This window comes from Hemiscyllium ocellatum, chromosome 6, assembly GCF_020745735.1.
Source record: "Hemiscyllium ocellatum isolate sHemOce1 chromosome 6, sHemOce1.pat.X.cur, whole genome shotgun sequence".
NCBI lineage: Eukaryota > Metazoa > Chordata > Chondrichthyes > Orectolobiformes > Hemiscylliidae > Hemiscyllium > Hemiscyllium ocellatum.
This window is the reverse complement of record NC_083406.1, coordinates 85881405-85907219: the sequence shown is the minus strand read 5'-3', so window position 1 is coordinate 85907219 and position 25815 is coordinate 85881405. Positions and strand designations below refer to the sequence as shown.

Genomic DNA, 25815 nt, shown 5'->3' with positions numbered 1-25815 from the left:
CAAGGAACGATTCAGCCCTTGAGCCGGCTCTGCCATTCTCTAAGATCATGGCCGACCTGATTGTTACCTCAAATCATTATTCCTGTTTACCTCTGATAACTTTTCACCACCCTGATTAACAAGAATCTATCTACTTCTGCCTTGAAAATGTTCAAGGACTCTGCTTTTACCTCCTTTTCAGAAAGAGAATTCCAAAGATGGTCAATGCTCTAAGAAGAAAGATTATCTCTTTATTTTAAATGGGTGACTCCTGATTTTTACATGGTGACTCCCTATTTTTAGGCTCTCACATAAGAGAAAGCATCATCTCCACATCCATTCCTTTGAGATCCCTTAGGATCTTAAATGTTCCAGTCAAGTCGCTGTTTGTTTTACTAAACTCCAGCAGCTTCAAGTCTACCTTGTGCAGGTTTTTCTCGTAAGACAACCTGCTCAATCCAGTATTAGTCTGGTAAACAGTCTCTGAACTGCTTTCAAATAATTTATATTTTTCCTTAATTAAGGTAACCAGTGCTGTGCAGAGTACTCCAGATGGGGTCTCATCAAAGCCTTGTGTACAAGAAGCATCAGCTGCCTACCTTTGTATTAAATTCCCCTCATAGTAAATGGTAACATTCTGTTAGCTTTTCTAATCACTTGCTCCCATCAAAATTGACAATTTCACATTTTCCTACATTAAACTTCATTTGCTCACTGACTTAAGCTATCCACGTCTTTTTGTAGCTTCCTTACATTCTCTTTAAAAATTAATTTCCTACTGATTTTTATGTCAGCCAATTTGGCAACCATAACTTAATGACCTTCATCCAGGTCACTTTTATAAACTATAAATAGTTGCAGTCTGAGCATCAATCCCTGTGACATACTGCTAGTTACATCCTGCCAAACTGAAGGCCCACTTTACCCCACTGTTCTGTCTTTTGTTAGCCAACCAGTCTTCTGTGCAATATAATATATTACTCCTTGCAAGAACTTTTATTTTCCACAATGCCCTTTGATATGGCACTTCTGGAAGTCCAAGTACAGTGTGTCCACCATTTCCACTTTATCCATAGCACATGTTGTTTCTTCGACAAACTCCAATAAATTGGTTAAATAAGATTTCCCTTAGATGTTGAGCTAATTGGCCTCTAGATTGCTGTGTTCTCCCTCACCTTTTTGAATAAAGGGTTCAATACTTGCTATTTTCTACCCTATTGGCATCTTCATGGATCAAGAGAATTTTTGGAAAATTGAAAGCAATGTATTCAGTATCTCACAAACTACTTCTTTCAGGACTCTGATTTACCAGCCTGCAGTTTCAACAGTTTACTGAATACCACTTTCCTGGTCATTTGTAATTTTCTGAATTCCTCATTTCTTGATTTTAAAGCTGTACTGGGATGTTACTTGTCACCTCTACTTCGAAAACTAATACATGTTCTGTTCATCTACCATCTGTTTGTTTTCCATTATCAATTCTCAAGACTTGCTTTCTATAGGACCAGTGCTCACTTTGACTGTTTTTAAACAAAATATGTCTAGAAAAATTATTTTATTTTAGGCTAGCTTTCTCTTGCAGTCTTAATTTTTCCTTTGTCATTAATTTTTTGGACATGCTGGGCTTTTTTTTTACATTATGTCCAATCTTCTGGTCTACCACCTAATTTTGTGCGGTTATATACGTTTTTCTTTAAGCTTTCACCTTTTTTCATTAACCAGGGATGGTGGGTCAGTCTGTTGGAATGTATTTATTCTGTGAATTTTGAAATATCCTGTTAACTAACTTTCCCTGCACCTCCATTGATCTAGCTTTTAATCAGTTAAATAACTTCAGCTGGTTCTGTTCATGTTCTCATTTTTACCCTTCCTTAAAGTTTTTTTTTAAAGTCTCAGATCCATTCCCATCTCCCTCAGACTAAACATAAATTTCAATCATATAAGGATAATTGTCAGCTAGGTGCAAATTCACTGTGAAATCATTAATTAATCTTGTCTTGTTGCATAATGTCAGGTCTGGCATTGTATGCTTTCTGATTGGGTCCAGAACATGATGCTGGATGTTAAATACAAGTTACTTAGTAATTAGTTTGCTGATTACTTAGTAAATGAAGTAATTACTCAGTTATTTTATTCAATTAAATATTTACTTTGGTTACTAAAATATATAAAATATATTTTAAAAACTGGTTTCTATACTGTTTAGAACCTTAGGAATACAATAAACCTTCTTTTCTGAAGAGATACTCAACAAATAAGCAGATTTTTCTCCTGTAACAGAATAAGAGCCAATTCCTGGAGGCAGAAAATGTCAGACAAAGCAAAGACGAAGGAACACCTCTTTCCCTCCATTCCTTTTTCCCCTTAAATTGCCAACTTTCAATACTCTTATTGGAAGTCAAACTCAAAGCATTAAGCTGCAACAAGATCTTGTTAGTTTCCGATGTTCCTTACACAAAGACCGAGCAAAATCAATAACAAAGAAACGTAGCTGCTAGACTGGGTCTGCGGCAGATGGCGGGGGAACCGATATGAGGGCAAAAACAGACTTGACCTCATTCTTACAGTTCCATAGCGGTGATCAATTCTCTCTGATAATTAAAACTAACATCCTGGGAAAGCTCACTTTGCCTCATAATCTGCTAAAAGTGTGTATGAGGGAAAGAGAATCTCTGATTTCCATTGTTTAAAGAAAATATAACAATTTACTTTTCTAACTCTTTTATAGTGAACTCTAAACAAAACTATCAACAAATCCGAGCCCCCTTTTTAAAAACTAATCACTATCGAGGCCCAACTCTGTAAAAACGCTGCTCCAATAACACAATTATTACACATTAACTTTACTTTCTCACAGTCCATATAGTCTCTTTGGCTATCTTTCTTCTGGTCTGAATCTGTTACTTCCTTCCGTCCTTCTGATTCAGCTGTCTTCTCTCTGGGTCGATGTCTTATTTTCTACTGCTTTTACAAAAAAAGGTAACTTTTGATAGTGCCTTCTGAGATTTCTTTAAGAGGAAGACGTTTATTTCTTTGGATGGCAATTGCTGTCTGATTCAGTTGGCTCTGATCAATTTCCAAAATGCCCTTGTTTTATTCCCCCGGCATCGTACCCTCTCGGTCCTATGTTGTTAATAGAATAAGTTCAAACTCCATTGGGTATTGCTATCCGGACACAATTTAAATTAATTGGTTAAATTTGAATCATTGTCAAAACAGCAACCAAATCTTGGGTATCCATTTACCAACCAATAGTCACGTGTCTATTTTGAAACAGCTCATCTCTTAGCTGTTCTGTATACTGGCAGCTGCTGCTGTATTTTAAATTCGGAAAAGCATATACTCTTTCGATGAGTCTGCCAGCTGCAGATACATCTATCCAAGACAGTATCGGTAAGAGTGACCACCACACAGTCCTTGTGGAACCTTCTTATTGAGAATAACCTCCATCATGTTGTGTGGCATTATCACTGTGCTAAATGGGACAGACTTAGAATAAATCCTACAACTCAGACTGGGCATCTATGAGGTGCTGTGGGCCATCAGCATCAGCACAATCTGTAACCTCAAGCCTGGCATATTATCCCCCCCCACCTCCCCCCAAACATCACACCTGCCTCACTGGAGAGTGCAGGAGGCCTGCCAGGAATAGCAACAGGCATATCTGAAGATGAGGTGTCAACCTGGTGAAGGCACCAAACAGCTTAAAAGCAAGTGATAGAGCTAAGTGCTGCCACAACCAGATCTAAGCTCTGCAGTTCTGCCACATCTAGTTGTGAATAGTGGTGGACGATTAAACAGCTTAATGGAAGAAGAGGCTTGACAGATATCTGTATTCTTAATGATGGAAGAGCCCAGCACATTCGTGCAAAAGATAATGCTGAAGCATTCGTAACAGTCTTCAGCCAGAAGTGCCGAGTTGATGAACCATCTCGTCCAATTGTCACCAGCCTTACAGATACCTGTACTCATCAATTCAGTTCACTCCATGTGAAATCAAGAAACAGTTTGAGACCTTGAGTACTGCAAAGGCTATGTGCCTGACAACATTCCAGCAATAGTATTGAAGACTTGTGCTCCAGAACTTGGTGTTCCCCTAGCCAAACTGTTCCAGTACAGTTACACCTGGCATCTAACTGACAATGTGGAAGATTGTCCAGGAATGTCCTCTTCATAAAAAGCAAAACAATCCAATCCAACCAAGTACCACCCCTTCAGTATACTGTTGATCATCAGTGATGTGATGGAAGGTGTGATCAACAGTGCTATCAGCACCTGCTTATCAATACCTGGGCAATTTTCCACATTGTTGGTGAGATGCCGGTGTTGTAACTATACTGGAACAGCTTGGCTAGGGGAATGCCAAGTTCTGGAGCACAATCTTCAATGCTATTGCTGGAATGTTGTCAGGGCCCACAGCCTTTGCAGTATCCAAGGTCTTCAACTGTTTCTTGATGCTCAGTGATGCCCAGTTTGGATTCTGTGAGGACCACTCAGCTGCTGACCTTATTACAGCCTTTGTTCAAACAAGGACAAAAGACGAGAGAGCTGAATTCCAGAGGTGAGGTTGGAGTGACACCCCATAACGTGGAGGCTGCATTCAACCGAATGTGGCATCAAGGAGCCATAGAAAAACTGGAATCAATGGACATCAGGGGGCAGCATCTCCGATGGTTGGAGTCATACCTGACACATAGGAAGATGTTGTGGTTGTTGGAGGTCAGTTATCTCAGCTCCAGGACATCTGACCTAGGCCCAACCATCTTCAGCTGGTTCATCAACAATCTTTCCTCCATCATAAGGTCAGAAGTAGGGATGTTTGCTGATGATTGCACCATGTTTAGCACCATTCATGACTCCTCAGATACTGAAGCAGTCCATGTTCAAATGCAACAAGATCTGGACAATATCCAGGTTTGGGCTGACAAGTGACAAGTAACATTCGCGCCACACGAATGCCAGGCTATGACTATCACCAACAAGACACAATCTAACAACTACCCCCATGATATTCAATGGTGTTACCATCACATTTTCCCCCAGTATCAACATCCTGGGGTTATTATTGACCAGAAACTCAACTAGACTCCACATAAACACTATGTCTACAAGAGCAAGTCAGAGGCGAGGAATACTGTGGCGAGCAACTCACCTCCTGACTCTTCAAAGCCTGTCCATCATCTACAAGGCTTAAATTAGGAGTGTGATGGAATACTACCCAGTTACTTGGATGAGGGCAGCCTCAACAACACTCAAAAGACTTGACATCATCCAGGACAATGCAACCTGTTTGATTGGCACCATTCCCTCCAGCACCAATGCTCAGTAGCAGTAGTGTGTATTATCTGCAAGATGCACTGCCGAAATTCACCAAAGATCCTCAGACAGCACTTTACAAACCCACGACCACTTCTGTCTAGAAGGATAAGGGCAGCACGATACATGATAACACCTCCACCTTCAAGCTCCCCTCCAAGCCACTCGCCATCTTGACTTGGAAATATATTGCCGTTCCTCCTTCCTTCGCTGCCGCTTGGTCAAAATGTTAGAATTCCTTCCCGAATGACATTGTGGGTCAACTCACAGCAAGTGAACTGCAGTGGTTCAAGAAGGTAGCTCATCACCACTACCGTAAGGGCAACTAGAGACGGGCAATAAATGCTGCCAGCGAGTGATGCCAACATCTCTCAAAATGGGTAAATAAAAAGAAAATGCTTATTTTTTCAACTAAACCTGATTGCTCTTCCACTGGAGATCTTGTTAAAACCCTGCTTAAAGCTGTTAACTGCAGAATTGAAACTATGATTTCATTTAAACATCATCTACAAAAAAAATTTTAATTTGTATAAGAAGATTTAGGCAGTCCTACCCACTAATGACGAGCAATCAGACCAATGATTTCAAATTGATTGGAATTCGGGCAGCTTCCACAGCATGCCCTCTGAAGAAGAGTACTATTGCTAACAACAGCTGCAACATTAGCCACAACGTGTAAACTCCGGAAATTGTGTCAGTTTTGGTGGATAATGATGGCCAACACTGACATTTTACTGTCATTGCTACGGCAAAATCCAGACTCATGTTGTTTCTCTTTAGTTTCAGAAATTGTGAATGAATATTAAAGTCCTAAGAAGCATGGAAATAAGGAAATGCTAAAATCTAAATTCTAACTCTTGGTGAAATTGTAAAGAAGGTTTTGTGGAATTTATCTTTGACATGCAAGTATTCCATTCATTAGGTTGTTGCCTTGTGGAGAACAGCAGGAATATCTTGAGTGAAAAATACTCCTCAACTTGATCTAAAGCTCTTGAGAAGAAAAGTAGTTTTGTTCTGCCAATATCATTTGCCATTATCAGTTAATGCAGGAGCCTGAGACTTTTATGTTTATAATCATTAAACCTTTTCAGTCTACAACAATGTAGTGCTGGCAGCTCGGAGTGTTTCTTAATTGTTTATCCTTGAACTAAAGTAAAGGAAGGAATTGACTGGATTCTGATGTTAGCAGAGAACCTTGAAGAAAGATGCATATCAAGATCATCTTTTTGGCATGAATTTCCCCTTTCCCAATGTTAGTTTGATTCTGGTGTCTGGTCTATGGGCTCTACAGGTGTCCAGCAAAAGTGCTGTCATCAAGAAGGCTGATCAGTCTATCACATTGTCAAATTGTCACCAACAGCAAATCAGGAAGCAAATTGCAGTGATTACCATTTATGTTTTATAAATTTGAAAAGCAGCAAATGATAGATTGGGTCGTGCAAATGTGAATAAGGTAAAAGGGGAAAAATTATATTAAAGACATTTTTTGCATTAAAAAGCTATGCAATTTTATCATGATGTGGAAAAACGGAATGAGCATATGTGGACAGTATGATATTGAGTTGTTATGACATGAAATGTTAAATATTCAGTTATGTTTCACTGAATAAGGTATAATTATTTTGAGGTTTTACTGCAACACTACTTCTGAAGGTTAAAGTTTATGACATTTCAAGTGATTTATAAAGATTGTTATTGGTGGAGACTTCAGGAGTGCACCCAGTGAAGGAGCAAAGCATTGCTGAATTGAACTTCTAGATTTCTGCATCTAATTGTGCACATGTAGACTTCAGAATTACTGGCACTTTCACAATTGTAATGATAGTTTTACTATTACCACAATTTCAAATTCTGGGCCATTTTAAATGGTTTAAGGTTGCACCCACTTTGCAGCATGCATATGCCAGGAAGTGCTTGAAATACTTCTGCATTATTCTATTTTGTAAGTACAGATTCAAAAATTTTACATAAGTGTTTAAATTATGATTTAAATTCCACATAATGCATTAAAATTTTGTTCTGATCTTTGTCTCATGAAATTAATTCGAACTTTGTTTCTTTTTATAGGTACTGACACAGCTAATTTTGGGTACAACCTTCTTACCTTCATCATTCTCTATAACAACCTCATTCCAATCAGTCTGCTTGTAACATTGGAAGTTGTCAAATTTACCCAAGCACTCTTCATTAACTGGGTGTGTACCTTTTTAAAATGCGTTATATAGATAGTGTATTCAGACAAATATTATAGTTTGGTTCCTAGCTTCCTAATGAATTGGAGTTTTATTTATTTGGTCATGTAGAAAGCTTTGGTTCTTGATCTGTGCTGACTTAGCCGGCAGAAGGAGAACTGAAATTATGTATCCCTATTTAGAGGGATTCTGCTTTTGTTGTATACTTATTGAGGTGTGCTTATGCAAAAATTAGCAGTTTATCATGTGCCCTCCTAATATACTCTTTGAATGATTATAAATCCATAGTCATAGAATCATACAGCACGGAATAGATCCTTTGGTTCAACAAGTCTGTGTTGACCATAATCACAAACTAAACTAGTCCTAGCTGCTACGCTTGGCCCATATCCTTCCAAACATTCCTTATTTATGGGCTTTTCTAAATGTTGTAACTGTACCTGCATCCACCACTTTCTCTGGCAGTTCATTCCACACATGAACCACTCTCACTGTAAAAAGATAATGCTCTTCATGTCTTTTAAAAATCTTTCTCCTCTCACTTTAAAAATATATCCTCTAGTCTTGAAATTCCTCACCTTATCTATAACCCTCAGAACTTTAAAAACCTTTATAAGGTCACCTCTCGACCTCCTCCTCTTGACGCTATACTTCAGGAAGGAATGGCTTTGAGGAAGAGAGGAAAGAAAGAAACATATCGAAGATTACTTTTGAAAATATCAAAACCATTTGCAGAGCTAGTACTTTGATCAGCTTCTTCATAAAAATTACTTTTTCTATTTTATTTACTATATTTTTCTAGTGTTTAAGAGAATATATTATAATATACAACATTTAATAATTAAACTTTGATCCAAATTAAACCATACAAATGTGCCTATGGAAACCAATTACAGTAGACAATAGGTGCAGGAGTAGGCCATTCTGCCTTTCAAGCCTGCACCACCATTCAATATGATCATGGCTGATCATCCTTAATCAGTATTCTGTTCCTGCCTTATCTCCATAACCCTTGATTCCACTATCCTTGAGAGCTCGATCCAACTCTTTCTTAAATGAATCCAGAGACTGGGCCTCCACTGCCCTCTGGGCCAGAGCATTCCACACAGCCACCACTCTCTGGGTGAAGAGGTTTCTCCTCATCTCTGTCCTAAATGGTCTACCCCATATGTTTAAGCTGTGTCCTCTGGTTCAGCACTCACCCATCAGCGGAAACATGTTTCCTGCCTCCAGAGTGTCCAATCCTTTAATAATCTTATATGTCTCAATCAGATCCCCTCTCAGTCTTCTAAACTCAAGGGTATACAAGCCCAGTCGCTCCAGTCTATCAGTGTAAGGTAGTCCTGCCATTCCAGGAATTGACATCGTGAACCTACGCTGCACTCCCTCAATAGCCAGAATGTCTTTCCTCAAATTTGGAGACCAGAACTGGACACAATATTCCAGGTGTGGTCTTACCAGGGCCCTGTACAGCTGCAGAAGAACCTCTTTGCTTCTATACTCAAGCCCTCTTGTTATGAAGGTTAGCATGCTATTAGCCTTCTTCACTACCTGCTGTACCTGCATGCTTACCTTCACTGACTGGTGTACAAGAACACACAGATCTCTTTGTACTGCCCCTTTACCTAAATTGATTCCATTTATGTAGTGATCTGCCTTCTGTTCTTGCCACCAAAGTGGATAACCATACATTTATCCACATTAAACTGCATCTGCCATGCATCAGACCACTCACCTAACCTGTCCAGGTCACCCTGTAATCTCCTAACATTCTCCTCACATTTCACCCTGCCACCCAGCTTAGTATCATCAACAAATTTGCTAATGTCACTATTAATACCATCTTCTATATCATTAATATATGTTGTAAAAAGCTGTGATCCCAGCACTGATCCCTGCGGTACCCCACTGGTCACTGCCTGCCATTCTGAAATGGAGCCGTTTATCACTACTCTTTGTTTCCTGTCAGCCAACCAACTTTCAATCCAAGTTAGTACTTTGCCCCCAATACCATGCACCCTAAATTTGCTCACTAACCTCCTATGTGGGACTTTATCAAAAGCTTTCTGAAAGTCCAGGAACACTACATCTACTGGATCTCCCTCGTCCATCTTCAGAGTTAAATCCTCAAAAAATTCCAGAAGCATGATTTCCCCTTCATAAATCCATGCTGACTCTGACCTATCCAGTTTGCTAGTTTTGCCTGTTTGGTTCTAGTGTTTATCTTGTAAATTAATAGTTCATGTAAAAGGTTTTGAATTGGAAATGGAAGTCTCTAATTTGTCCTTGGATATTTTAGGATATGGATATGTACCATCCAGAAACAGATATGCCTGCAATGGCCAGAACCTCTAATCTGAACGAAGAACTTGGCCAGGTGGGTGACATCTACAGTGTTTCACTGAATGTTTCAATGTTGTGTTTCATTGAACAGATACTGGATGCTTTTGATTCCAGGGGAATACTTAGCGTTCTGTCTGCCTTGAATTAATTTACATGTTAAAATATTTAAGACTTTGCAATAGAACTTTAGGACCTCATTGTTGTAAGTTCCCTATAATAAAACAATTGTGTTTATAGCTTTATGACTGTTTCCTTAGGTGTTTTAAAAAATGTGCATTCTTTGAATTTAAAAGTTCTGAGTCCACAAGTTCTGAGGAATCAGATTTCTTTTACTGTACATTAATTATTTCTGTGGAAATTTGTTCTCTTCATGAATAGAAACTGAATAGTCTAAGTGTGTATCATTCTATTGACTCTGTTCTGCAAGTCCAACTCACTACTCTGCAAAATTACTGCCCATTCCTTCAGCCATTCAGGCCCTAAAGTCTAGAATTCCCACTCTAAAGCTCTTTGTTTCCGCACCTAACTCTCTTCCTTTTAGCCAACCTTCCTAATGTCTCCATCTCTTGTGCTGTTGTCAAGTCTTTGAAATAGTTTTCTCCCTTAAAAGTGCTATATAAATGCGGGTTGATTCTCTTATTTTGAAGTGCATTCATATTCCTTAAATGTTTATTGCTTTCAGCATTGAATATATTAGATATCAGATGGCACAATGCACAAGAGCTGTTCATTTTCTCAAAGGTGCTATGTTCTTGGTTATTTTCAGAGGGGTCATAAACCGCTCCCGGTGCCAATTAGACTGGTTTGGTACAGAGATTAAAGGGTGTTGAGAGGCCTTTTTGTTTATATATAAACAGATGAGACTTCAGGCCAAAATGGTCATGTTTTAGAAGTGACCTGTATAATGAAAGGGGAGCGGTCAGCTTTCTAGCTGAGCAGTTTAGTTCAGTCCAGAACTAGTTTGGAGTTCAACAGAGAGTTGTGCAGAAACTCTCTCTCTCCTTCTGCTGTTCTAACTTCAACCTGTAAGCATCTGTTCTATTTTTCAAACTGTGTTTCAAGAGGGTTTGCTTATTAGGATATTCAGAACAGCATAATTAAGTTTAGTTTTGAAAGACGGAGTTCTACAGTGTTCTTTTTTCTGTTCTTTGTGTTTTATTGTGTAATCTTGTGAATAAATTTTTGTCTATTTTAAAACCTGATAGTCAACCTAGCTACCTCAATCTGGGTAATTTTCACTGTACACTTAACAGAACAGATTGCAAAGTTATTGTCTGGGCTGCTTGCTTAACAATGTTCTGAGTGGTCTGGCCTAGTCCATAACACAAAGCAAACGTGATGTCCAATCCAGATGTCCAGTCATGCAATTATTTGGAGCTGTAATAAATTAGCCATCAAGTAACACAATTTCACAGACATTCCTGGAAAAATTAGACGTGTTATTTGATCTGTCAACCTACATGCATTTGCACATTTAGGTCTATTATGCAGCTATCAAAGTGCTTTTACCTTTTACTTTTTTAAATAAAAATTTGTGTTTTTTTGGAAGATTTCTTGTTTTTACAATTGAAACTTAATGTAGGCATTGGCTAAAATGTTTCCGATTTTAAATGTTATAGGTTTAAAAAAATCTTGTAAATTATGTAGTCAAGGACCACTTCAATACAGATCTTGTTGCAGTTAAATTGTAGTGTTAACCACAACTCCATATCATAAACTCAGCTTGCATATATCCTGCATAATGAATGCTTTCTATCATCTCCAAGAACTTTTGCAGCAAGAATACTTTATTCTCTATTGTATCAACTGAATTATGAATGGCGTTTAGCAGGCATCTTTTATATATTGATTCAGTTTAACAAACAAAGTGCATGCTAACACTTTTTGATGTCTATCATTCATCTGTGAATGTTGTTCCAATTGAGGTTGGAGGAGTACACTGCCTGTAGTTCCACTACTCCATTGGTCACAGCGTATAGAGTCATAGAGTCAAAGAGATGTACAGCATGGACACAGACCCTTTAGTCCAACTCATCCATGCCAACCAGATATCCCAACCCAATCTCGTCCATCTGCCAGCACCCGACCCATATCTCTCCAAATGCTTCTTATTCATATATCCATTCAGATGCCTTTTAAATGTTGCAATTGTACCAGTCTCCACCACTTCCTCTGGCAGCTCTTTCCATACACGTACCACTCTTTGAGTGAAAAAGCTGCCCCTTAGGTCTCTCTCATATCTTTTCCCTCTCGCCCTAAGCCTATGCCCTCTAGTTCTGGACTCCCCCACCCCAGGAAAGAGACTTCGTCTGTCAATCCTAACCATGTCCCTCATAATTTTGTAAACCTCTATAAGGTCACCCCTCAGTCTCCGATGCGCCAGGGAAAACAGCCCCACCGTATTGAACCTCTCCCTATAGTTCAAACCCTCCAACTCTGGTGACATCCTTGTAAATATTTTCTGAACCCTTTCAAGTTTCACAAAATCCTTCCGATTGTATGCAAAATTCCCACAGTGGCCTAACTAATGTCCTGTACAGCCAACACCTCTCCTCAATACTGTGATCAATAAAGGAAAGAATACCAAATGCCTTCTTCAATACTCTATCTACCTGTGACTCTACTTTCAAGGAGCTATGAACCTGCACTCCAAGGTCTCTTTGTTTAGCAACGCTCCCTAGGACCTTATCATTGAGTGTATAAGTCCTGCTAAGATTTGCTTTCCCAAAATGCAGCACCTCGCATTTATCTAAATTGAACTCCATCTGCCGTTCCTCGGCCCACTGGCCCATTTGATCAAGGTCCCGTTGTAATCTGAGGTGACCTTCTTCGCTGTCCACTACACCTTCAATTTTGATATCATCTGCAAACTTAATAACAAACGTGTTATGCTGACATCCAAATCATTTATATAAATGATGAAAAGTAGAGGACCCAGCACTGATCCTTGTTGTACTCCACTGGTCGCAGATCTCCAATCTGAAAAACAACCCTCCACCACCACCCTCTGTCTTCTACCTTTGAGCCAGTTCTGTATCCAAATGGCTAGTTCTCCTAGTATTCCATGATATCTAACCTTGCTAACCAATCTCCCATAGGGAACCTCGTTAAATGCCTTGCTGAAGTCCATATCGATCACGTCTACAACTCTGCCTCCATCTATTTAACAAATGCCAATAGATATCTTTATATTAGGTTGACTATGAAAATATTCATCAACTAGGCTTCTTTAATAACCAATAAAATTATTGATTTATTATAAAATAAATTTTATTCAGCAAAGATATGAAGCTAGTTAACACACAGTTTGAGACATGCAAACACAAATATTTACTCCTCGACATAGCCTAAAGCACATGCCCTCACAATAGGTATAGAAAAGGTGGCAAGATTAAAAAAGATAAATTTAAGACATTTTCAAAATCAATTCTGGTGACTGCTATATGGTAGATAGGCGTTATCGAACACAAGTGTTAGTCTCTGGGATCTTTACAGATGCAGTTTGCTCAGGAATTTTTGAGAACTCTTTGAGATGCTTTTCAGGAGAACATCTTGGTCAGGAATTTAGTTCTCTGTGAACGCTTAGTAATGGTTTCTCAGAACAGCATATGTTACACAGGATAACTGCTGTTTCTAAGCAGACTGGAATTTAAACGCTTTCCAATCAAAACTCAATTCCTGATAACCATAAAGCAGCCTTAAGAAATCAATTTCAGTCATGTGACTTTGAAGAAGCTTCTTTCCAAAAACCTGCTTTTCGGAGAAAAATATTCTAGTATCCCAACACCAGTATCCGCAATCTTTATTATTCATTCATGCATGATTCATCATTGGCTAGGCAGCATTTATTGCGCATTTCTAATTGCCCAGAGGCCAATTAAGATCCAACCACATTGCTGTGGGTTTGAAGTCATATGTAGGCGAAATCAGATAAGGTTGGCAGTTTCCTTCCCTAAAGGCCATTCGTGATCTCTGTAGATTTTTCTGATAATCGACAATGGATTCATGGTCAATATTAGATGCTTAATTAAATTATTTATTAACTACATTCAAATTTTGTCATCTGCTATGCTGAGATTTGAACCTGGGTCCCAAGAACATTATCTGGGTCTTTGGATTAACAGACACGTGATAATACCACTAGACCATCATTTCCCTTGACATTCTACAAAGTGAAGAATGATGATGATGATTTGACTTCATAATGATCTTAATGTCTGTTAGAATACTTCCAACCGCATTAATTAATTGAGTGGGTATAACTGTTCACTAATTATTATTGACTAATCAAGTCTAAAGATGTGCAGGTTAGCTGGATTGGCCATGCTAAATTGCTCTTAGTATATTGGGATGTGTTGGCTAGGCGGTTTAGCCATGGGAAATGTAAGCTTACAGGAAATGCAGGGATAGATTAGAGGAGTGGGTCTGGGTGCGATGATCTTCAGAGGGTTGGTGTGACTCAATGGGTCAAATGGCCTGCTCCACACTGTACAGATTCTGTGACTCTATGGAGATCTCATCTGACATGCTTACTTCTATTTTGATTTACTGGATAGTGATCAGGAACGCCACTGAGATGTCTGTATTATTCTGTTGATTCCGCCTCTGCTGCAAAGTGCTGTCAAGCTACCAATATTAAAGTAATTGCAATGACACTACTGTCAGTTGGTCAAACAACCAGCTAAGTCATCATCAGTCAGAGGTGCGCCATAATACCTTTTTAATATCTGTGGCTAAATTCCTAATCCCAAGAAGCTAGATCTTATTTTTCTTGAACCTGAAAAATTGCCATTTGTTGACTAAAACTGTTTAGAGTTTGGGATTTAACTGTTAAAATACAAGATGTTATATAAACTTATTAAATAATGAGCTTGGAAATGAGAATGTGTCATTAAACAGGAAATTAAAGCACAAATAAATTATGTAGACTTCAGCCATAACCTGATGCTTTAAATGGTGTGTGTTTTCTGAGGCACTTTACTATCGTAACTGGTTGCCATATGTACAAAGACTATGATTCTGACTGTGCAAATCACTGCCTCAGTTATCGAATTTCTTCTGCCCTCTTCTGTCACCTCAAACCTGACTGAAGCCATTTTCTGTTACCTTCAGCCATGGACTGACCCAGCAGTTGAGATTATCTACCAGTAATTTAAGATCAACTGATTGTCAGCATCTGCAAAGAATGTGTGCACAATATTTCTTGGTGTGTTCTTTATGCTGTATTCTTTTATTTCAAATATAGATTTCTGAAAAATTTAAACTTTTTGCTCTTTCCTTTCAGGTCAAGTACATATTTTCAGACAAAACTGGCACCTTAACCTGTAACATCATGCAGTTCAAAAAATGTTCCATTGCTGGCATTACATATGGGTAAGGGCATAAATGAGTACATTCCTGATGAAGGGCTCTGGCCCGAAATGTCGAATTTCCTGTTCCTTGGATGCTGCCTAACCTGCTGTGCTTTAACCAGCAACACATTTTCAGCATAAATGAGTACTGTAGACATCTCCTTCTTGTTAGATTTTTGTTTGGTTTGGAATATCTGTATGACCAGGGACTAAATTCCCAATAATGAAAGAACAAAATTATGTAAAGTGCTCATGCAATTCACCAGTTTACTGCAAAAGAAAGCACTAGCTCTTAGCAACCATGAAATGTGCTCAACGCATGGGCTCTCTTTATGTTTGGTCCAATTTTCCATCCAGTATTGTGTGCAGCATCTTCCTTGTTGTCATCATCCATGTTGCTTGTTACCATTAGTGTAATTGAAAGAAAAATATATTCCCTCTTAAAAATACTAAATTAAACTTGTCATGAATCTAAATTCATGGATGAATTGGGACAACTGAACTTAATCATGTCCTGGTTTCAGTAGGATGTGGTGGAGATGTATAAATGTGCAATGAAAAATGTGCAGTAGAAATGTTAGTTCCACAGGAAATCTTCAATTTGTTTGGTACAGCTCTTGAGAATTGTGAAAATAGTACACGTTTTACTGAAGCATTTGCCTTGCAATGATTAGGACACTTGGCAAGAAATATCAGCATAAAAGATACAGCGTCGATTTGCCAAATAATCAGAACTCTACTCTCAAGTAGTATAAATCTTATTTTCCCTTTACATTGATACTTTATTGCAAATTGTCCTGATGAGTGCAAGATAAAAAGCTTTGACAAAATGTCTCTTTCAGCCATATTCAAATATATTATGTATTGAAGCAGGAAGTAGTACACACTTTAGTAAATAATGATCTTGCCACAGAGAAATTGAAATCTGATATTTTCACACTGTAGTATCTACTTCCTTTGCATGTTGCAAGAGAAATATTTTTTGTCATGAGAAAAGTAGTTTTCAGAGTAAATTGATAGCTTCTGTTGTTAATTTATCATTAGCCCTTGATTTTGGAAAGATTGGAAGACAGATGTGTTTTAAGATAAAATCTGTTTTGTCTTTTGTGGCTGTATTATAGTTCTTTGCATTTTATGGAGTTGGTGTTTCGTGCATACAATAACATTCTCATTTATTTCTCATAGTCATTATCCAGATTCAGATACCGAACGCTCTTCTGATGATTTGGGGTAAGTGAACTTTATAAATGTTCTGCTAAGTTTCATTTGGGATTTGTATTAATCTATTATATATTACTAATTACATTTGGATAAGGAGGTATTTTTAAAGTGCTGTAAACCATAGAGTTGCTTTTAAGTTTGACATTAAAGGACTGCATCTTTGTAAAATATCAACGACTATCAGAGGTTAAATACATCAATAAGTTGTAATAATCACATTCGACCTGCAAGGATGAACAGACTTCTGAAAATGCAAGAGTATAGATATGTTTTCTGCTCCTCCATCCATATTAAGGACAGAGATTATTTGTATATCCCTTCTATTGATTACAATGATACGATTGAAATTGGATCAATGTTTTATTCTTGGAAAAAATAACAATATTTACTGCCTTAAGTGGGTCAAACTGGGAACTCAGTATTATTCTAAAATCCAAACATTCCTCCCCTGTGGTGATAATATTATTTATCCTTTGATATATGGACTCTGATTACTTTCAAAGTAAAGACTGGCTTGATATGGCATTTTGCATGCCTCAATCGACTTTATAAATATGAATATAAGTAGGTAGTGTGCCCTGCTTAGCCATTCAAATGGTGATCTAATCATCTTCTCGACTACTTTCCTGGTTGTTCCCAAAACACTTCAGAAAGGGCTCCCTTTCAGTTTGAAAATCTGTCTATTCGCTTTGAATATTCAGTGACAACCTCCATAGCAGTTGATAAACTCACTGGGATGGAAAGTTTGCAATGATACAAACTTCCTGAGAGAATAATTTATCTTAATCCCATCTGAGAGTAATTCTCTGATTCTAAAAAGATGGGCCAGTTCAAAATTTCCACAGGTGGAGAAATATATTTCAGATATAGTAGCATGCATCAGTCATTTGACCACTGATGCCTGCTCTAACATTCAGTGAGATCATAGCTGATCTGATTCTGTCCTTCACTCACCTTTCTTGTCTCTCTCAAAATTCTTGACACTCCTATAGATAAAAGGTCTTGTCTGATTTGGCTTTGCATGTTTTTACTGACCCAGCCGCTGCTGTTATTTTGGGTAGAGATTTCCAAAAATGAGCAACCCTTAATGACCCTTATATGGGCAATCCCTTATTGTCCCTTCTCATTACACGTTCCTGAGGAATTGAGAAAAATCCTTTTAGTTCTGCCTTGTCAATCCTTTCCAATGAGTAAAACCTCTTATAAGCAGTGGTTAGCACTGCTGCCTCACAGCGCCTGTAGACCCGGGTTCAATTCCCGACTCAGGCGACTGACTGTGTGGAGTTTGCACGTTCTCCCCGTGTCTGCGTGGGTTTCCTCCGGGTGCTCCGGTTTCCTCCCACAGTCACAAAGATGTGCGGGTCAGGTGAATTGGCCATGCTAAATTGCCCGTAGTGTTAGGTAAGGGGTAAATGTAGGGGTATGGGTGGGTTGCGCTTCGGCGGGTCGGTGTGGACTTGTTGGGCCGAAGGGCCTGTTTCCACACTGTAAGTCTAAAAAAAAAACATCCATTGCCCTAGGAATTAACCTAATGAACCATCTATACCTCCAACGCAAGTGTATCCCTCCTTAAGTCAGCAGATCAGAACTGTACACAACATTTTGTGTGGTGTCATCAGTACCTTATACAATTCTAGCAAGATTTTCTTATTTTCACATTTCATCCCCCTTGCAATAAAATTCAGTAATCCATTTGCCTTCCTAATTAATTGCAGTATCTGCATGCTAACTTTATCTGATCTGTGTACAAGGACATCCAGACCCCTGTGAACTACAGTTTTCTGCAATCACTCTTTTCATTTAAATAATATTTTACTTCACTATTCTCCTTGCCAAAGTTTAAAAATGTGTGCTGGAAAAGCGCAGCAGGTCAGGCAGCATCAAAGGAGAAGGAGAATCAACATTTCGGGCATAAGCCTTTCTTCATGAATGAGGAGAGTGTGCCAAGCAGGCTAACATAAAAGGTAGGGAGGAGGGACTTGGGGGAGGGGCGTTGGGAATGCGATAGGTGGAAGGAGGTTAAGGTGAGGGTGATAGGCCGGAGAGTGGGTGGGGGCGGAGAGATCGGGAAGAAGATTGCAGGTCAAAAAGGAGGTGCTGAATCTGTGGGTTGGGACTGAGAAAAGGTGGGGGGAGGGGAAATGAGGAAGCTGGAGAAATCTGCATTCATCCCTTGTGATTGGAGGGTTCCTAGGCAGAAGATGAGGCGCTCTTCCTCCAACCGTCGTGTTGCTATGGTCTGGCGATGGAGGAGTCCAAGGACCTGCATGTCCTTGGCGGAGTGGGAGGGGGAGTCAAGTGTTCAGCCATGGGGCGGTTGGGTTGGTTGGTGCGGGTGTCCCAGAGATGTTCTCTGAAACGTTTCACAAGTAGGCGGCCTGTCTCCCCAATGTATAGGAGGCCACATTGGGTGCAGCGGATGCAGTAAATGATGTGTGTGAAGGTGCAGGTGAATTTCTGACGGATATTGAAGGATCTCTTGGGACCTTGGAGGGAAGTGAGGGGGGAGGTGTGGGCGCAAGTTTTGCATTTTTTGCGGTTGCAGGGGAAGATGCCGGGAGTGGAGGTTGGGTTAGTGGGGGGTGTGGATCTGACAAGGGAGTCACGGAGGGAGTGGTCTTTCCGGAACGCTGATAGGGGTGGGGAGGGAAATATATCCTTGGTGGTGGGGTCTGTTTGGAGGTGGCGGAAATGACGAAGGATGATCCGATGTATCTGGAGGTTGGTGGGGTGGTAGATGAGGACTAATGGGATCTGTCTTGGTGGCGATTGGAGGGGCGGGGTTCAAGGGTGGACAAGCAGGAAGTGGAGGAGATGTGGTGGAGAGCATCGTCAGCCATGTCTGAGGGGAAATTGCGGTCTTTGAAGAAGGAGGCCATCTGGGTTGTTCGATATTGGAATTGGTCCTCCTGGGAGCAGATGCGGCGAAGGCGAAGGAATTGGGAACATGGGATGGCGTTTTTACAGTGGGCAGAGTGGGAAGAGGTGTAGTCTAGGTAGCTGTGGGAGTCAGTCGGTTTATAGTATACGTCCGTGTTGAGTCGGTCGTCTGAGATAGAGATGGAGAGGTCTAAGAAGGGGAGAGAGGAGTCTGAGATGGTCCAGGTAAATTTGAGGTCAGAGAGGAAGGTGTTAGTAAAGTGGATGAACTGTTCAACCTCCTCGTGGGAGCACGAGGTAGCGCCGATACAGTCATCAATGTAGTGGAGGAAAAGGTGGGGGGTAGTGCCAGTGTAGCTGCGGAAGATGGACTGTTCCACATATCCAACGAAGAGGCAGGCATAGCTAGAGCCCATGCAGGTGCCCATGGCTACTCCTTTGGTTTGGAAGAAGTGTCTCCGCCCCCATGCCAATCCCCGTGCCAAACCGACTGACTCCCACAGCTACCTAGATTGCACCTCTTCCCACCCTGCCCCCTGTAAAAACGCCATCCCATATTCCCAATTCCTTTGCCTTCGCCGCATCTGCTCCCAGGAGGACCAATTCCAATACTGAACAACCCAGATGGCCGCCTCCTTCAAAGACCGCAATTTCCCCTCAGACATGGTTGATGATGCTCTCCACCGCATCTCCTCCACTTCCCGCTCCTCCGCCCTTGAAGCCACCCCTCCAATCGCCACCAGGACAGAACCCCACTAGTCCTCACCTACCACCCCACCAACCTCCAGATACATCGGTTCATGCTTTGTCATTTCCGCCAGCTCCAAATGGGCCCCATCACCAGGGATATATTTCCCTCCCCACCCCTATCAGCATTCCGGAAAGACCACACCCTCCACGACTCCCTTGTCAGATCCACACCCCCCACCAACCCAACCTCCACTCCCGGCACCTTCCCCTGCAACCGCAAAAAATGCAAATCTTGCGCCCACACCTCTCCCTTCACTACTCTCCAAGGCCCCAAGAGATCCTTCAATATCCGTCAGAAATTCTCATGCACCTCCACACACATCATTTACTGCATCCGCTGCACCCGATGTGGCCTCCTCTATATTGGGGAGACGGGCCGCCTGCTTGCGGAACGTTTCAGAGAACACCTCTGGGATACCCACACCAACCAACCCAACCGCCCCATGGCTGAACACTTTAACCCCCCCTCCCACTCCGCCAAGGACATGCAGGTCCTTGGCCTCCTCCATCGCCAGACCATGGCAACATGACGCCTGGAGGAAGAGCGACTCATCTTCCGCCCAGGAACCCTCCAACCACAACGGATGAATGCAGATTTCTCCAGCTTCCTCATTTCCCCTCCCCCCACTTTTTCTCAGTCCCAACCCACAGATTCAGTACTGCCTTCTTGACCTGCAATCATCTTCCCGATCTCTCCGCCCCCACCCACTCTCCGGCCTATCACCCTCACCTTAACCTCCTTCCACCTATCGCATTCCCAACGCCCCTCCCCCAAGTCCCTCCTCCCTACCTTTTATGTTAGCCTGCTTGGCACACCCTCCTCATTCCTGAAAAAGGGCTTATGCCCGAAACGTCGATTCTCCTTCTCCTTTGATGCTGCCTGACCTGCTGCACTTTTCCAGCAACACATTTTTAAGCTCTGATCCCCAGCATCTGCACTTCGCAATGATGGTAGAGTGATTGTCACCACTCCACTATCATTTAATGTGTTATGAAGATGTGGGTACATTATATCTTGAAGAGAGTTAAAAGCTAGCAGTGACAGTACCAACTGTTCTGAATAAGATACAATGTAACATGTGGTCCAGCTACTGGGGAAGCTAGGGTAGCTGGTTGCTTGAAGACAAAAACAGATTTGAATTAGGCCAATTAATTTAAATATGCCCCCCCCCAAAAAAAAGTGCCAAACTCCAATCCAGTTTAAATTTAGTATATTTATGATCTTAAAAGCCAATGACACAATCCGAAGCTTTGGGGATATAAGACTGTGGAAAATTAAACAGTTGGGAGGAGAACTTCCAAGCCAGTGACATCTGCAAACTGACCAGAGAATAGCTCTCTTAAAGATCCCTTTATTGATCAGTAATCTGTGAAACAGAATCCCTGAGAAGAAGAAAAGAGGACAGGAGTACTGAGAAGAATCGAAGGCTGTCTGGCTCTGAGATAAGAAGTTTAGATTTGTAAATCTAAATCGGGGGTTTTATCAGACTAGTATTATAAAAGGGAAAGTAAAAGTTTGGTTAGAGGAATGAGTTGTAAATAGTTGTTAGTTAATTATTCTCTATTATACTTTAAGAAATAAAGGTGTTAATTTTTACTTAGTTCTTGGCCTCTCGAATTTTCAGTGTGTGTTGCAACTTTAAATTAAGCAGGAGTGTTTACCCCATGTCATAACAAACCAAATAGACTGCATGTCCAGATAGTGATGAGCATTTTGAATGTAATTGGAGTTGCACTCATCTAAAAAAATGGAGAGTATTCCATCAAACTCCAGACTTGTGCATTGTTGATAATGGACAGACTTTGGGGAAGCAGGAGCAGAGTTATTTGCTGCAGGTTTCTTAGCCTCTGATCTGCCTTTTGTAGACACACTATTCATGTGGCTGGACCAGTTCAGTTTCTAATCAATAGTAACCTTTTGCATGTTGTTACCATTCAATGTCAAAGGACAGTGGATAGATTCTCTCTTGTTAGTGATGGTCATCACCTGGCATGGATGTTGATATCAGTCTAAGCCTGGACATTGCTGCTTTTAAACATGGACTACTTCAGTATCTGCGGCATCTCAAGTGGTGTTGTACATTGTGCAGTCATCAGTGAACATCCCCATTACTGACTTTACAATGGAAGGAAGGTCATCAATGAAGCAACTGAAAATGGTTAGGCCAAGGAAACTGCCCTGAGGTTAAGAAGGTCATGGTGAATGGCACTGGTGGAACCCAGACTGATCCTTAGTGAGCAGGTTATTGCTAATCAATAGCATCACTTACTTCACTTTCATAATGATTGAGAGTAGACTGATGGGGCAGTAATTGATTGAATTGGATTTATCCTGCTTTTGTACACAGGACCCAACTAGATATCTGGGCAGTTTTTCACAAAGTTGGGTAAATGTTAATATTATAGATTTACTGGAACAGCTTAGCTGTGGATGTGGCAAATTCTGGTGTATAAAATGTCAGTGCTCTTGCTGGAATATTGTGAAGGCCCGTAGTCTATTAGCATTCAGTATCTCCAACCGTTTTTTGATATCACATTGAGGGTGTTGAATTGGTTAAAGATTGGCATCTGTCATGCTGAGAAACTCTGGAGTAGACCAAAATGGATCAACCACTTGGCAATTCAGCATGAAGATTGTTGTGAATGTTTCAGCCTTATCTTTTGCAATCATGGAGTAAAAATGAGGTCTGCAGATGCTGGAGATCACAGCTGAAAATGTGTTGCTGGTTAAAGCACAGCAGGTTAGGCAGCATCTCAGGAATAGGGAATTCGACGTTTCGAGCATAAGCCCTTCATCAGGAATGAGAGAGAGTAGCCAAGCAGGCTAAGATAAAAGGTAGGGAGGAGGGACTTGGGGGAGGGGCGATGGAGGTGGGATAGGTGGAAGGAGGTCAAGGTGAGGGTGATAGGCCGGAGTGGGGTGGGGGCGGAGAGGTCAGGAAGGAGATTGCAGGTTAGGCGGGCGGTGCTGAGTTGAGGGAACCGACTGAGACAAGGTGGGGGGAGGGGAAATGAGGAAACTGGAGAAATCTGAATTCATACCTTGTGGTTGGAGGGTTCCCAGGCGGAAGATGAGGTGCTCCTCCTCCAGCCGTCGTGTTGTTATGTTCTGCCAGTGGAGGAGTCCAAGGACCTGCATGTCCTCAGTGGAGTGGGAGGGAGAGTTAAAGTGTTGAGCCACGGGGTGGTTGGGTTGGTTGGTCTGGGCGGCCCAGAGGTGTTCTCTGAAGCGTTCCGCAAGTAAGCGGCCTGTCTCCCCAATATAGAGGAGGCCACATCGGGTGCAGCGGATGCAATAGATGATGTGTGTGGAGGTACAGGTGAACTTGTGGCGGATATGGAAGGATCCCTTGGGGCTTTGGAGGGAAGTGAGTGTGGAGGTGTGGGCGCAAGTTTTACATTTCCTGCGGTTGCAGGGGAAGGTGCCGGGGATGGAGGTTGGGTTGGTGGGGGGTGTGGATCTGACGGAGTCACGAAGGGAGTGGTCTTTGCGGAACGCTGATAGGGGAGGGGAGGGCAATATATCCTTGGTGGTGGGGTCCGTTTGGAGGTGGCGGAAATGACGGCGGATGATACGTTGTATGCGGAGGTTGGTGGGGTGGTAGGTGAGAACCAGTGGGGTTCTGTCTTGGTGGCGGGTGGAGGAGCGGGGCTCAAGGGCGGAGGAGCGGGAAGTGGAGGAGATGCGGTGGAGGGCATCGTCGATCACGTCTGGGGGGAATCTGCGGTCCTTGAAGAAGGAGGCCATCTGGGCTGTGCGGTGTTGGAACTGGTCCTCCTGGGAGCAGATGCGGCGGAGACGAAGGAATTGGGAATATGGGATGGAGTTTTTGCAGGGGGCAGGGTGGGAGGAGGTGTAGTCTAGGTAGCTGTGGGAGTCAGTCGGTTTATAGTAGATGTCTGTGTTGAGTCGGTCGCCCGAGATAGAGATGGAAAGGTCTAGGAAGGGGAGGGAGGAGTCTGAGACAGTCCAGGTGAATTTCAGGTCGGGATGGAAAGTGTTAGTAAAGTTGATGAACCTCAGGGGATCTCCCATCCACCGCCTCCAACCTCATAGTCCCACAACCCCGCACCGCCCGTTTCTACCCCCTGCCCAAAATCCACAAACCTGCCTGCCCCGGCCGACCCATTGTCTCAGCCTGCTCCTGCCCCACCGAACTCATCTCCCAATACCTCGACACAGTCCTGTCCCCTTTAGTCCAAGAACTCCCCACCTGCGTTCGGGACACCACCCAAGCCCTCCACCTCCTCCAGGATTTTCGCTTCCCCGGTCCCCAACGCCTTATTTTCACTATGGACATCCAGTCCCTGTACACCTCCATCCCCCATCACGAAGGACTCAAAGCCCTCCGCTTCTTCCTTTCTGCCGCACCAACCAGTACCCTTCCACTGACACCCTCCTTCGACTGACTGAACTGGTCCTCACCCTGAATAACTTCTCTTTTCAATCCTCCCACTTCCTCCAAACTAAAGGAGTTGCCATGGGCACCCGCATGGGCCCCAGCTATGCCTGCCTCTTCGTAGGATATGTGGAACAGTCTATCTTCCGCAACTACACTGGCACCACCCCCCTCCTTTTCCTCCGCTACATCGATGACTGTATCGGCGCTGCCTCGTGCTCCCACGAGGAGGTTGAACAGTTCATCAACTTTACTAACACCTTCCATCCCGACCTGAAATTCACCTGGACTGTCTCAGACTCCTCCCTCCCCTTCCTAGACCTTTCCATCTCTATCTCGGGCGACCGACTCAACACAGACATCTACTATAAACCGACTGACTCCCACAGCTACCTGGACTACACCTCCTCCCACCCTGCCCCCTGCAAAAACTCCATCCCATATTCCCAATTCCTTCGTCTCCGCCGCATCTGCTCCCAGGAGGACCAGTTCCAACACCGCACAGCCCACATGGCCTCCTTCTTCAAGGACCGCAGATTCCCCCCAGACTTGATCGACGATGCCCTCCACCGCATCTCCTCCACTTCCCGCTCCTCCGCCCTCGTGCCCCGCTCCTCCAACCGCCACCAAGACAGAACCCCACTGGTTCTCACCTACCACCCCACCAACCTCCGCATACAACGTATCATCCGCCGTCATTTCCGCCACCTCCAAACGGACCCCACCACCAAGGATATATTGCCCTCCCCTCCCCTATCAGCGTTCCGCAAAGACCACTCCCTTCGTGACTCCGTCAGATCCACACCCCCCACCAACCCAACCTCCACCCCCGGCACCTTCCCCTGCAACCGCAGGAAATGTAAAACTTGCGCCCACACCTCCACACTCACTTCCCTCCAAAGCCCCAAGGGATCCTTCCATATCCGCCACAAGTTCACCTGTACCTCCACACACATCATCTATTGCATCCGCTGCACCCGATGTGGCCTCCTCTATATTGGGGAGACAGGCCGCTTACTTGCGGAACGCTTCAGAGAACACCTCTGGGCCGCCCAGACCAACCAACCCAACCACCCCGTGGCTCAACACTTTAACTCTCCCTCCCACTCCACTGAGGACATGCAGGTCCTTGGACTCCTCCACTGGCAGAACATAACAACACGACGGCTGGAGGAGGAGCACCTCATCTTCCGCCTGGGAACCCTCCAACCACAAGGTATGAATTCAGATTTCTCCAGTTTCCTCATTTCCCCTCCCCCCACCTTGTCTCAGTCGGTTCCCTCAACTCAGCACCGCCCTCCTAACCTGCAATCTCCTTCCTGACCTCTCCGCCCCCACCCCACTCCGGCCTATCACCCTCACCTTGACCTCCTTCCACCTATC

At 42.4% G+C, this 25815-nt stretch overlaps 1 protein-coding gene across 4 annotated transcripts in view; it reads left to right on the top strand.

The window, feature by feature from the left end:
• atp8a2 (ATPase phospholipid transporting 8A2) overlaps nucleotides 1-25815 on the top strand; it is a 564661-nt gene that overhangs the window by 206246 nt on the left and 332600 nt on the right. For all 4 annotated transcript variants that reach the window (XM_060826104.1, XM_060826105.1, XM_060826106.1 and 1 more), the window contains 4 exons: nucleotides 7363-7490; nucleotides 9787-9864; nucleotides 15115-15203; nucleotides 16367-16411. In XM_060826104.1, the coding sequence (XP_060682087.1) occupies nucleotides 7363-7490; nucleotides 9787-9864; nucleotides 15115-15203; nucleotides 16367-16411 (340 nt within the window). The remainder of the gene's footprint in view (nucleotides 1-7362; nucleotides 7491-9786; nucleotides 9865-15114; nucleotides 15204-16366; nucleotides 16412-25815) is intronic.